Source organism: Zootoca vivipara, chromosome 6 (genome assembly GCF_965207765.1).
Source record: "Zootoca vivipara chromosome 6, rZooViv2.hap1.1, whole genome shotgun sequence".
NCBI classification, from domain to species: Eukaryota; Metazoa; Chordata; class Lepidosauria; order Squamata; family Lacertidae; genus Zootoca; species Zootoca vivipara.
In genome coordinates, this window is record NC_142589.1 from 16,458,344 (window position 1) to 16,472,584 (window position 14,241).

The 14,241-nt window shown below is 48.2% G+C and overlaps 1 protein-coding gene across 1 annotated transcript in view; it reads left to right on the forward strand.

Annotated features, from left to right (window-relative positions):
- Positions 1-10,294, forward strand: part of ATAD3A (ATPase family AAA domain containing 3A) — a 46,993-nt gene extending 36,699 nt beyond the window's left edge. Inside the window, exons 14-16 of the mRNA XM_035119820.3 lie at positions 1,223-1,390; positions 3,318-3,426; positions 9,814-10,294. Of these exons, the coding sequence (XP_034975711.1) occupies positions 1,223-1,390; positions 3,318-3,426; positions 9,814-9,981 (445 nt within the window). The 3' untranslated portion in view covers positions 9,982-10,294. The remainder of the gene's footprint in view (positions 1-1,222; positions 1,391-3,317; positions 3,427-9,813) is intronic.
- Positions 10,295-14,241: the final 3,947 nt, after the last annotated feature.

Sequence of the window (14,241 nt, forward strand, 5' to 3'; positions counted from 1 at the left end):
TACTTCTGGTTGCGAACGTGATCTGTGCAAGAGGCACGTTCACAACCCGCAGCGCCGTGTCTGCGCGCGCGCATGCCGTGATCCAGCACTTCCGCGCATGTGCATGATGTCATTTTGTGCTTCTGCGCATGCATGAGCGTCGAAACCCGGAAGTAACCCATTCCGGTACTTCCGGGTTCGGCGCAGTCTGCAACCCGAAAACGCGCAACCCGCAGCGTGTGCAACCCAAGGTGTGACTGTATGCAAGTATTTCGTCTGATTTGTGTGGTTATCAGTTTTGAAATTACATGACAAAGGGTATGGTTGTGTTTGAATTAGGTTTTGGTTTTTTTTTTACCAGCAAGTAGTTTATAAATTTTATGAAATAAATAAAAATACTTTGATTCTGCAGAGAAGCGGAATGTGGTGGTTAAGAATGAGGGAGAAATTTGGTTTGATTTGCATTAGTGTGCTGCCAAAGCTTTCTGCAGTGGGAGGAGGGTATGTTTGTATGTGTGTATATGCATTTATTAGGGACTGCCCATTAAAGGGGGTTGGGGGAGGTGCTTCTGAGAGCAGTTTTTGGAAGCACCTCAAACCCTCTGTTAGACCTTCCTGCAGCCTTGTGTAATCGAGGCGACAGGCACTTCCCAAAGCAGTTCGCTGCAGCCACATGAATTGCATCCTGACAACAGCCTGGCATTTTTATGGCTGTCCCATTGAAATCAGTGGACCTAAGTTTGTGAACTTCAGTGGGTCTCATCTGAGTAGGGCTGGCACTGGATACAAGCCTACACACACACACACACACACACACACACACACACACAAAATGAGAATTGAATGGTTTTATGGCGTTTGGGGAATGCGCACTTGATCACCGGTACAGTCCCTCGAAGTATCCCCACCCTCCCTGCATGCACAACTCTGAAGTGGAAACTACAAGAAAGAAGCTTCCACCTAAACATTAGGAAGAACTTCCTAACAGTAAGAGCTGTTCAACAGTGGAATTTGCTGCCAAGGTGTGTGGTGGCGTCTCCTTCTTTGGAGGTCTTTAATCGCAGGCTTGACAGCCATATGTCAAGAATGCTTTGATGGTGTTTCCTGCTTAGCAGGGGGTTGGACTGAATGGCCCTTGTGGTCTCTTCCAATTCTATGATTCTATGTGGAGGGGGAATTCCAATAGAACTGCCTTGCTTTATAAGAGAGGGGAAAAATGATGGTTCTCCTCTCCTCTCCGCAGGTTCATGCTCGTCTTAGCCAGCAACCAACCGGAGCAGTTTGACTGGGCCATCAATGACCGGATAGACGAAATGGTTAATTTTAAGCTGCCAGAGCTGGAAGAGAGAGAGCGTCTGGTCCGGATGTATTTTGACAAGCACGTCCTGAAGCCAGCCACTGAGGGAAAGCAGTCAGTATATATATATATATATTTAATTAATTAATTAATTACCATATTTTTCCGTGTATAAGACTAGTTTTTTCCCCTTTAAAATAATGTCAAAAATTAGGGAATGTCTTATACACAGATACACCCCCCCCAATTTTCTTAAATCTGAGTCCCCCAAAATAGGGGGCGTCTTATAGACAGAAAAATACACGCGCAACATAGGATCTGTATATATGCAGTGGTACCTCTACTTACAAATTTAATGCGTTCAGAACGCACATTCATAAGTCAAAAAAAATTGTAAGTTGAATCCCATAGGAATGCATTGGGAGAAGCAACCCTATCTAAAAATTCGCAAGTAGAAAAATCTAAACCGCATCCAAGATGGCGGACGGAGCTCCGTTCGTAAGTAGAAACATTCGTAAGTAGAGTTATTCCTAAGTAGAGGTACCACTGTATGTATACATACTGTATATTCCTGCGTATAAGACTACTTTTTAACCCAGGAAAATCTTCTCAAAAGTCGGGGGGGGGCGTCTTAATATGCCGGGTCGTATTTCTTAATACGGCGAGTATATCCCAAACTCTATATTTTAACTGGAAAAGTTGGGGGTCGTCTTATACGTCCAGTCGTCTTATACGCCGGAATATACGGTATATCTATAGGCTCTGTAGCACTGCACCAGAATCCTGTACAGTGGTACCTCGAGTTACAAACGCCTCAGGTTACAAACTCCGCTACCTTGAGTTGAGAACTTTGCCCCAGGATGAGAACGGAAATCGTGTGCTGGAGGCACAGCGACAGCAAGAGGCCCCATTAGCGAAAGCACGCCTCTAGTTAAGAACAGTTTCAGGTTAAGAACGGACCTCCAGAATGAAATAAGTTCATAACTAGAGGAATCACTGTATTGGCATGAAGTCAGGACAGGGTAGGTGAGCAAAAGGGAACGACAGCAGTGGATGCTTAAGAACGGGGCTGCACAGCAGCATTTTGTCACAGGCCTAGCTTTGAAGGTAGGTTAATGTTACTACTGGGCCCTGCTGCTCCCAAATATATCCTTTTTGGGTTACGAAAGCTGTTGAGAACATGAGTCACTTGTCATCGTTTGCAACTGAATAGCGGAAGCAGAATTGACAAGAGGATTCCCCCTGTATCGGGCAAAGATCTCTTGCGACAGGGAGCGCATCTTCCTTAAACCTTTTCCGGTCCACTTCATTCAAGATCCCGCAGGAGTGGGAGGAGGGGTTGCCTTGTCAAGCTCGTCTCTTGCAGTCGCTTGGTCTAGCCAGGCAGGTTTTCATTTGTACGGGGCCGGAGTCGGCTTTGCATCAACCGTCCCTCTCTGGGTAGTTATAGCCTCTTGTGGGAGTGAATTCCATTGTTCTAACTATGTGCTGCATGAAGAAGACTTACTTTTGTCTGTCCTGTATCGAAAAGCAATATCATAAAATAGAGTTCCCCGTAAATTCAGCTGGAGGGAATGACGAGCCAAGTCGTCACAGACTGAGCAGGGGTTTGAACGTGGGTCCTAACCGAACTGCTACACTGGCTAGCAAATAATATAATCATTTACTGGATAAAGGGTTGCATCCAACACTGGCCCTACTCAAGAGTGCTTTCATAAATTAATCAAAGTGATTTAATTTATGCCCATTAATTTCAGCAGGTGAACTCTTTTGATGGGTACGTAGTTGAATACAACTTATAAACCTTAGACTGGGGTTTTCCAAACTTTGGTCTCCAGCTGTTTTTGGACTACAATTCCTATCATCCCTGACCATTGGTCCAGCTAGCTAAGGATGATGGGAGTTGTAGTCCAAAAACAGCTGGATACCCTTTTGGGAAACGCTGCCTTAGACCCTACCTACAGTGTTTCCCAGCAGCTTGCAATAAATGCCGTATAACATGGCAGTGTTGATGTTAAATGGTGTGCTTTTTCTTGTCCAGGCGCCTGAAGCTCGCCCAGTTTGACTATGGGAAGAAATGTTCAGAGATCGCCAAGCTGGCCGAAGGCATGTCTGGCCGAGAGATCTCTCAGCTCGCCGTGGCCTGGCAGGTAAGCCCAGCATCCTAGGAAAGAGCCGGTCCTTCGACGCAGTCCTGCCTGCTCCGACCAGTCTGCTTGGTTTCAGCTAGCACTGGCTGAGCTCAGCACTGGGGAACCTTTGGCCCTCTAGATGTTGCGATGTTGCTGAACATGCTCTTTCTTCCCTATAACCATAACCCCGCATACACCTGGGATCAGGGGAAATTGCTTCTGGTAGCCCACTTCGCAGAATCATTGTGATGACGGAATGGAGTGGGGAGAGCTGGGTTCGCTGCCTTGACCTTGGAGGAAAAGCAGAATATAATTGCAGTAAATGCATGGATTCAACACAGGAATGGGCTTAGCACAGAGACCGGCTTCCAGGCAGCTTTGCTTTTTTGTCATTGCTAACTCTTGCTGCCTGGAGGGAGACTAGAGACGGAGTATTTATTTATTTTATTTTGCTGTTTATTAAATTTGTATACCACCCTTCACTCGTAGATCTCCGGGTGGCTCACAGCAGAAAAAAACACAATGTGAAAAAAAACACTTGATCAAAACAAAAACAAACCCATAACCTCCACCCACCCCCTCCTACAACACATTTAAAAGGGTATCGGGTGTTAAGCAGCAAAAGGCCTGGTTGAAGAGTAACGTTTTTCGCCTGGTGCCTGTAGAACCCCCGGTAAGAACTGATGAAAACATTCCATGTGGCTTATAAATACGTTTTGAAAAACAAGGCAAGCCTTAGGCAGGGCTGGTGCTGCCACACCTCATCCAAAATACTGCAGGTTTTCTCTTTGAGAGTTCTGTAAGGTGCACAAGCTTGCAAATTTGCTGTGCGCAAGCTTCACTTGGTCTTTTTTAAAAAAAGAAAGAAAACACTGCCTTGGCGCATCCAGCCCCTTGGGGCCGATTAAGGCAGCCGCAATAAAATTGCCCATTGACTCCTTCTTCCAAAGAGCCTCGGGTTGCGTAATGCCTCCTGAAAACTCCATCTCCCATCCTCTTGTCGTATGCTGAAGACAGCACCTTTTTTACTCTGGCCTTGAGACATGTGAGAGAGGGGTTTGTGTATAGCTATATTTATTTTCAATGTTTTTTATTAGTTTGCAAATTATTATGGAACCACAGGGGCAAGTAAACAATAACAAAAAATTCAACATGGATATAATGACGGGGATACCAATGTACCCGAACATATTATCTCTAGACTGCACAGGGAGAGGTACCTGCAAACCTGAAACTAAACTACTATTCATATCCTGCCTTTTTTTGTCCAAGGAGTTCAAGGTGGTTCTCCCCTCTCATTTAATCCCCACAACGACCCTGTGAGGTAGGTTAGACAGGTTGTGCTTTCGAGTTGATGGTATAATTTGTGTGCTCTATGTTGTAGGTCGCTTAGAGATTTTTAAAATATTAAGTGGTTTATAACAATTACGAAATATCAGCAAAAAAAAGAGGACAGTGTGGGCCAGATAAAACTGTAGAATTAATTTTGAAAAATACATTAATAAAACGGCAAGCTTCAACTTCAGTAAATAAGACATGACACTAGAACATTCAGCATTCTCCCGGGGCAAATTTGTTTCTAAATAACCGCTTGTGTTGACGGGGTCAAACACCAGCCATTCCGCAGATATGCACAGAGCTTGTGAGATTTCACACGCTTTCAAGCAAAACTTTGCAGCCGTAAGGACTGCTTTTGAATAGGAGAGAGATCTGAGATTTTCTACAAGTTCATTTCTATACCCAGTGTAACATTATGTTACATTGCGAGAGAGAGAAAGAGAGAGCACTTGTGAGATTTCACATGCTTTCAAGCAGTCACAAGGACTGTGAATGTAGTTTTGAAAAGAAAAAAAGAGCCGAATCTCTTCATAACTGCAATTTTGTGCAGTTTCCTGTGCGCTTCTATGGAATTGCAACACACAGAGCTGGCTAGTGCTGAGATGAAATCCCTCCCAAATTCATCACCCCATTCACAATGGGGAGAATGGGGCACTATTGGTGGTGGCGGGGAGCTCACGAAGGGTTTCTTGTGTGGTGACAGGAATGCTTGCCGGCAATGGGGGTGTCACTGGCAGCAGCACTGGCAGAGTTATCCTCGGGGGGGGGGGGGACAAGCAGCCATCGTCAGGAACTGTGGCAATTATATACCTGTATATAGAATTTTGGGGCACCCCTTAAGAACCTAAGATGAGTCCCGCTGGATCAGACCAAAGGCCCATTTCATCCTGCATCCTGTTCTTACAGTAGCCAAGCCCCCCAGAAGCAGAACCTGAGCACCGTGGCACTTTTTGAGGGGAGGGGACCCTTAATCCATAGGGGGGGAAATCAACCCCTGAAATTTGGGCTTAACCCAAACCCATAGGGTGCTGGATTGGGGAGCCTAAGTCCTCCAGACATTGAGGGACTATGAAGCCCATCATCCCCACCTGTTGGATCCAGGCACATCTGCAGGGCCACAGGTTCCCCCAGTCCTTCATCCTGGGGCTAGGTAGGGATTGAATTTAGGGGGGGGGAATCAAGGCTGTTCTTTGCCTCTTCTGAGAACGCTGGACATTGACGCCCGCCAGCTTGTGACGTGATTGGGTAGCGCAGAGTGAGTTTGTCACCTTCCCAAGTCCCTTTCCCTCCTTGTGAGCGTGCTTGCGTTTCCTGATCTTGACAAGCAGCAGCTGTGGCGAGCCAGGTGCGGCTTTGCGCATCCTTCAAACAGCCTTGACGCAAGTGGATGCCTCGTGGAAGGTGTTTTAGAATTCCTTCCCCTGCCTCAGTCTCTCTCTCTCTCTCTCTCTCTGCCTGCCTGCCTGCCTGCCTGCCTGCCTGCCTGCCTGCCTGCCTGCCTGCCTGCCTGCCTGCCTTGGTCTGTTTCCGATAGCCTTGGGGCAGGGAGGGAAGGGCACTGCAGTGCTTTAAAAGACAAAAGTCTAACCAGAAATGAAAGTTCACAACCTGTTTTTTTAGCCAGCACCTCAGGACAGTGAAAGCCACGATTTCAGCCTCCTGGAGCCAAACGATTTAATGAAGCATTTTCTCAAACCTTCTCTTGGTCAGAGCACCTTCGGTATAATCCCAAAGGGGAGGAGGCTTAATTGCTGCTAACGACTGCTGCTTAATTCACCTCCAATTCGTATTTTCAATTAGTTTGCCTCACCGCCATCCACATTGCAGCATTCTCTCTCCCCACCTCATTTTGCAGGCTTAGGAAACCTCTCTGGCAGACTACAGTTCAGTCCTACTCTAGACCGATGTAGCTATGCATCCCATAGTAGGGTTACCATATGTCCTCTTTTTACAGGACACGTCCTCTTCTTCATGGGTGTAGAGTCGTCATAGCGATCCATAGTTAAAAGTAGAAGTCGGCAGATGTGTCCTCTTTTTTGCTCTTCAAAATATGGCAAGCCTACCGGTTAAACCATGGAAGTTTTCTATGCAGGTTTTCCAAAGGCATCTCAGCCGCTTTGAGAACACGACAGTGGATTAGGTGGGACATTTTGGCCTGATCCAGCAGGTTCTTTTTCTGTTTATGTTCTTTGGCAACTAAGTCTTACTTCGAGTAAGCCCATACGAAACGAAGGAGCGTGACAGCCTTGGGTCCATTGATTTCAATCTTATCTGCTCTGAGTAGGGGCTTCGTTTGAGGCAACCCATTGAAACGGATGCACTTGGCGAATCCAGGTTGATTTCAGTGGATCTGCTCCGAGTAGGACTTAATTGGCTACTGTGCCCGCCCGTCAAAGCGGGCCCATGGAAAGGGTTGGAAGAGACACGGATGTGTGGCACAGCAGAGCCAGTTCCCTGCTGTGAACCCTCGGGGGGGGCTGACAACAATGTGCATTGGATGTTACCATTGTTTCATTGCACAACGTGTCAACCAGACCAGGAAATCTCGTATGATTTATTTATGATTCCTTTTTTTTCTATTCCGCCCGCCCTCCCAGAGGAGCCCTGTGCGGGGGAAGGCTCATAGTGTTCAAACAATGCAATTTTAAAATAAAAAGGTAATTTAAAACATTTCAGAACCATTTAGAACCGTTTGACACACGTCAAACGCATCTTGAGAAAGCTGCCGCGTGCCCTCACAGTTGCACCATTACAAAGCTGCTCTGTGCAGTATTTTGCAAGCGTTTGTCCAGCATCTTGTTCTCCAACAGTGTCCAACGAGATACTGATGGGAAACCCACAAGCAGGACCCGAGCAGAGGAGCAGCTCTCCCCTCCTGCCACGCTGGCTTTGCTTCTTCCTTCACCATGGGCAATATTTCTGAATATCAGTTACCGAGAGTCACAAGTGGGGAGAGTTGCTTTTGCACTCAGGTCCTGCTTGCAGGCTTCCCATTGGTATCTAGTTGGCCACACTGAGAACTGGGCTAGATGAGCTGGTGGCCTCATCCAACAGGCTTCTTGCTGCTCAATTTGCACACTTCATGCAGGCCGAAATGTTCTGCAATTGCAGAATATATCTCTCTCACACACATATTGCAGAGTGATGTTCTTTTGGGGAAAACTTTACAACCTTTTACTCATGGAAGAGGCAGTGGTTGAGGAATTGAAAGCCAATAGGGCAATTGTTCTGTGTTCCTACAGTTCCTTTGTGCCACACAAAACCCAGCTTCTTGAAAACACAGCTTTTATGGATGTTTCTAAGTTTCTAGCCCTCATTATTAGGAAGATAGAAGTGGAAGGGAGGGGAGTGTGGAAATGACAGGATAAGAAGTCCCAGAGCCTTTTTGTCTCAGGGAGAAGTCCAGCCTGGTGAGTGGTGAGATGTTTGTGTCTTAAAAAACGGTGAAAGAGCCCGGTGTGTTCAATTTCAAGGAGTTAAAGCTCCTCCTGGAAGGGGCGTCTGCTTTCTCCCACTCCTTTCCTGACAGTCGGGGCCCCAGGCAAATCTATTTTTAGAAAGTCATTGAGAGAACCAGCCAAGCGTGAATCGCACAGCAGCCCCAGCTGGAGTCTTCACAATAAAAATTTGCAGGCGGTCTGGCTGGGGGGGATGAAGGTTGCACCCTTGTGCACACACACACACCCTGCAAAAAAACAACAACAACAAACCACAGCAAAGGGAAAGCACTCGATGCCCATTGCACAAACACTGGATCTTTCCTGAAGCTGAGCCACCCCCACCCCCCAATCTTGCCAGGGAGCACCTCCATTTTGCAGCTCCATTAGTGACGGGCACCTGGCCAAGCTTTGAGCATGCCAAGCCATCAGTGGCTGCATGCCCTGGGCATCTTGCGTTGTGAAGTGCTCTTTCAAGGCAGCGGCTCCCGAGCATCATTGGGCTGTCACTAAGACGTAGAATTCTACAAAATGTTGCATTGCAGAGTGCCCAGGTTCCCCCTGGCCATACCCTCTCGTGGGCTACTCCATTCCATTCTTCTTCCCTCTCCCAGGCTACTCCATTCCATTCCTCCTCCCTCTCCCAGGCTACTCCATTCCATTCTTCTTCCCTCTCCCAGGCTACTCCATTCCATTCCTCCTCCCTCTCCCAGGCTACTCCATTCCATTCTTCTTCCCTCTCCCAGGCTACTCCATTCCATTCCTCCTCCCACTCCCAGGCTACTCCATTCCATTCTTCTTCCCTCTCCCAGGCTACTCCATTCCATTCCTCCCTCTCCCAGGCTACTCCATTCCATTCCATTCCTCCTCCCTAGTTTTCTCAGATTTTTTTTCCTCCCCCCCCCCCAACAGTTGGTATGAATGTCAAGCCCGATGAATGCACAGAGACCTCAATGGGATTTTCCCTGGGGTTCCCACCCTTTAAGGCTCTCTTTGTACTTCTCCAAACCTTCTCCCTCTTGCTCTGCTTGTACTTCTCCAAATCTTCTCCCTCTTGCTCTGGGGTGTGCACTTGCGTTTCATCTCCCCCAGGATCCATACGCTTGAGGAGTTCGCTGTTAGTGTGCAGCAGAGTGGGGGGTGGTTTTCATCCTGAGGGCCAAATGCCAGTGGCGGGAGGCGCCAGAGGGAAATGTGGGCGGAGCAATGGATGTGAATTTTGCCTTTGTGCGCTGGGCGGCTGGTTTCGGCACAACTCGAACCCCTCTCTTCATCCGGCATCCAGGCAAGCAAGAGGCATTTTCAGAGTCCCGAGGACACATTTTAGAGAGGCATGAACATTCAAGGGACCATTCAAAAGCTAGGCCATTGAGGGGTGCGACCTGGGGAAGAGATCCGAGGGCCAGACTGAGAAGCCTGCAGGGCCACCCCACTGCTCTCTGCTGGGGGAATGGCAGCCTTCCAACTCAGCAGTGAAGGATCCTGCGACAGAAATGAGGCTCACTTAAAAGCGGGGCGGTCGAGGAACGGATTTATCCATGCCATGCAGAAACCTTTTTTTCCCCCATCTCACAATGCCATTCAAGGAATGACCAAACCAAGTTTATTTCCCTCTCCTTCTCCTCTTCAGGCCGCAGCATATGCCTCCGAGGACGGCGTCCTCACGGAAGCCATGATAGACGCCCGGGTGGCCGATGCCGTTCAGCAACACAAGCAGAAGATGGAGTGGTTAAAAGCTGAAGGGGTGGAGCCAGGCAAGAGCCAACCGTTGCCTCTCACGATGGGGAAGGGCCTATGAGGAAGCTTTGGGGGCGGGAGAAGGAAGGACAGAAGAGAACAGGGAGGGCGCAACAGACCATTGTGACGTGTGGAGCAAAGGATGCTGGGAAAACCGACTCTCGCCTTGCAGCCGTGGTCCACCTGGAATCATGTCGGAAGTGAACACAATGTCGCGCTGGTGAAAGGGAGGGCCAAGCTTTGGAGTCTGCTTTCTCGGGGTTTTTATATATATATATACCTCAGGGTGACACCTTGAATAACCATGTATGTGTGTGTATCAACCAATACATTAAAAAAAGAGAGTTCCTTTTGCCAAATGGCACCCCACCTCAGCACCTCGTGCTTCTGCGTATCTTGTTTCTTCTGAACACGACCCCCATGAACCATCATAACCAGTCTTGGTTAGATCCTGCTTGGGGAAAAAAGGCATTTTCGCTCAATAGATTTTTATTTTTATCAGTCTTTTCATTGTAGATAAAGTCTTGGGGGAAATTCATGGAACCACGGCAGCTATATTTCTCCCTCCTCTGTTGGAGGCAGTAAATACCTCTGAATGCCAGTTGCTGAGAATCGCAAGTGGGGAGATCAGCTCTCGTGCTCGTGTCCTGTATGAGAGCTTCCCATTTGGGGCATCTGGCCGGCCACTGTGAGAATGCAGGGCTCTTAGCATTGATTTCTTGAAGCTGCAGGCATGTCCCTTTGTTGTGAGGGCAGCTAATCATTCCCCTCTGGACTAACAGCCTCATAGGCAGCTGTTTATGCGTTGCAGGGCAGGTTAAGAAAACAACAGCTACCTCTCAATTTGGAGTTGAACGCAGGCTGACCCAAGAGTTCCTGGGGGAGGAAAGCATGCTTCTTCCTTCCTGCACAAGCCATGCAACACTTTATGTTTACCTTCCTTACCTCTCTGCCTCCCAAGCACACCTGGCATCAGATTTTAGACTACTACACTAAGCGACAGGGTTCTCTGCTTTGGCTACTTTGCTGAGAAATGCTGGACAGCTCTGAGGAAATTGGCCTCAACAGGAGCTCTGGAAAGAAGCGAGGAGGACAGCAGCGGGCGAGTGGAAAGGACTCATTTGGCACCTTTCTTGCATGATCACAAAAACTAAAAAAAAAAGTTCCACTCTCTTCTGCACTGATCCCAGTTCTAGCACAGAGCCTGCTGTTCTGGCTCTAACTTTCTAAGAAGGGATCTTGACTAGATCATACATGACAGATGTATCCAACCCTTGCTTAAAAACCTCCAAGGAAGAAGAGTTCACCACCTCTTGTGGGAGTCTGTTCCACTGTCTTCCTAATGTTTAGTCAGAATCTCCTTTCTTGTGACTCGAATCCGTTGGTTTGGGTACTGCAAGCTGGTTTCCATGAGGCCAGATATTTGAAAATGGTTATCATATCGTCTAAGTCTTCTCCAGGCCAAACAACTTCTCTCTCAACTGTTCCTTGGCTTCCAGACCTTTTTTCATCTCCGGTCACCCTCCTCTGCACACGTTCCAGATTGTCAACATCCTTCTTAAGTTGTGGAGCCCAGAACTGGACACAGGACTCCAGGTGTGGGCTGGCCAAGGCAGAATAGAGCGGCACTATTAATTCCCTTGATTGGGACATTAAACTTCTGTCGATGCAGCCTAGAATAGCATTAGCCTCTTTTGCTGCTGCATCACACTATTGACTCACGTTAAGCTAACGGTCCACTAAGACCCCTAGATCCTTTTCGCATGTACTACTGGCAAGCCAGGTATTCCCCATCTTCTATTTGTGCAGCTGGTTCTTCCTGCCTGAGTGGGTCCAGTTCCTACATAATACAGAATGTACCTCCTGATACCATGGTATCTGTACGAGGCTCTCACCTGTAGTGATCAAATTGAAAGATAAGGTGAGATTAACTTTCAGGGCTGTGTGTACCAAACGCAGCACCTTGAACTTAGCTCAGTAGCTCATTGGCACCATCTACCTTGTTTGGGGTGAGACATCGTCACAGATTCTTGCTCCTCTGGCCGTCATAATATTTTCAGGGGCCCCCCCCCAAAAAAATGCACCAGGCATCTCTCCAACGAGGCGTCTCTTGGCACCCTAGAAATAGGCCTATGTTGACCTGGCTTTGTCTTTCTGGCTTCCTGGCACCTGCTACAGCAACAGATTGCCCGTCTTTTATACCTGCCAGCGTTATCCCGAGCAAAATACAAGCCTGTGATTGATGGCGAGGCCGAGAGGTGGCATGAGAGAAAGAGAACCAATTAGTCTGCCTCCACGATGTGATGCTGTCCCATGTCAAAGGTACATTGAGCTGGTATTGGTGGTGACTGCTTGTGATGGATAATTCTCATTTCCCTCACCTCTTCCCCGCATTCAACCAGCTGGCAGGAAATACAGTTATAATAGGCTTTCTCTACAAGCTCATAAAGTCACATCATGTCCAGATTCAGAGGAGTTCTTTCTCTCTCCAGTGCTGGACTGCTTCCATCCTGCTACCGGGGCTGCTTATTTGGTAGTCAATTTAGCACACACACACACCCCATTTAAAACAAATAAATAAATGGAATCCAAGAAGGAAAAGAAAATAGACCCGCTTGGGTGATTTCCGATCCAGCTAAACTGGAGGGAACGAATGTTAAAGCTACAATCCTTCAGTGCCTGGAAGAGCCAGCCTTTGCTGGGCAAAAATGTAGACTCCCAATATTTTAGTAAGCAGAGAAGGCAAAAAAAAATTGAAAGGTATTCGGCCTGGGGGCCACATTCCATCATAGGCAACCTTCCAGGGTCCGCATTCCAGTGGTGGGTGGAGTCAGGGGGGAGTGGGGGGAGCAATGGATGTGACCCTCAATATTATAGGCTACGTTTCAACCACACACCAGTCAGAGAGATCCTTACACACAGAGTAGGGGCTCTCACCTGCTGTCCCCCCCTCCACCTGGCCAATTCCTTCCTTTACACCTTGGGGGGGGGACCACCTCCCTTTAAACCTCACCTTTCCCTTCACAACTCTCTCAAACATCTTTTAAGGAAGCGGGGAGGCACTTCGGAGAGTGGTTTGGCAAACCGCTCTTTGAAATGCCTTGCCTGGGCTGCCTGCTACCTGCTTGCTTTCTCACCTGCCATTCTGTCATCATGCTGGAGTAGAGCTGGCTGCGTCTTGACGGCCTCATGAATTGCCGCTAACACCCACTTCCCTCAGGAGGTTTTGCGACCCTCTTAGTAACGTGGCTAGGCTTGAATTTGGACGTGAGATGAACACCACCACCAGAGGCAGGATAAATTTACAAGTGGGCTTATTAAGGGGATTTTTATACACAAAAGGAAAAACTTTTACTCGTATTGGGGACTTAGATGGCACTTTCCACATACTCAAGAGCCACTGCTGCTGACACTAGCCTCTGAATATCTAGTGCCTTAAACTAATACTCCACCTCAGCCCATTAAGTTCTACACCTCTTGCCAACCAAGCATCGCTGTTCAAGGATGCCTTGCTGCCAAGCAAAAGCAATAGTGTGTTGCGGGTTGGGTGAGGGGTCTGGCCTGTGGAGATGGAGGGTGGCCCAGGGAGTCAGGTGGAGAGGTTTGCAGGGCCACATTCAACCCTGGGCTCAAAGCATTGGAGTTTTCTCATCTGCTCACTGCAGGAGCTGCATCCCCCTAGTGGCAGCAGGGATGCGGGTGGTGCTGTGGTCTAAACCACTGAGCCTCTTGGGCTTGCCGATCAGAAGGTGGGCGGTTTGAATCCCCGCGACGGCGTGAGCTCCTGCTGCTCTGTCCCAGCTCCTGCAAACCTAGCAGTTCTAAAGCACGCCACTGCAAGTAGATAAATAGGCACCGCTGCGGCGGGAAGGTAAACGGCGTTTCCGTCACAGTGTCCCGTTGTGCCAGAAGTGGTTTGGTCAAGCTGACCATATGACCCGAAAATCTATCTGTGGGTGAAAGCGAGATGAGCGCCGCAACCCCATAGTCGCCTTTGACTGGACTTAACCGTCCATGGGTCCTTTACCTTTTTACCTACCTCCTAGTGGCGCAGCAATGAAACTGCTAGCACATTTGCAAAGCTAAGCAGGGTCTGGTGGGGTTGCAGTTTGGATGGGAGACCATGTGCATTGTGATCCCTGCATTGCAGCGGGTTGGGCTAGATGACCCTTGGGAGTCCCTTCCAGATTCTGTAGGCCTGAATGTTCGAAAGAAACAACTTCTTCACGCAGCACATAGTTAAACTATGGAACTCACTCCCACAGGAGGCAGTGATGGCCACCAACCTATGTTCTTCCTGCACAGTCAGAGGCGGTATGTT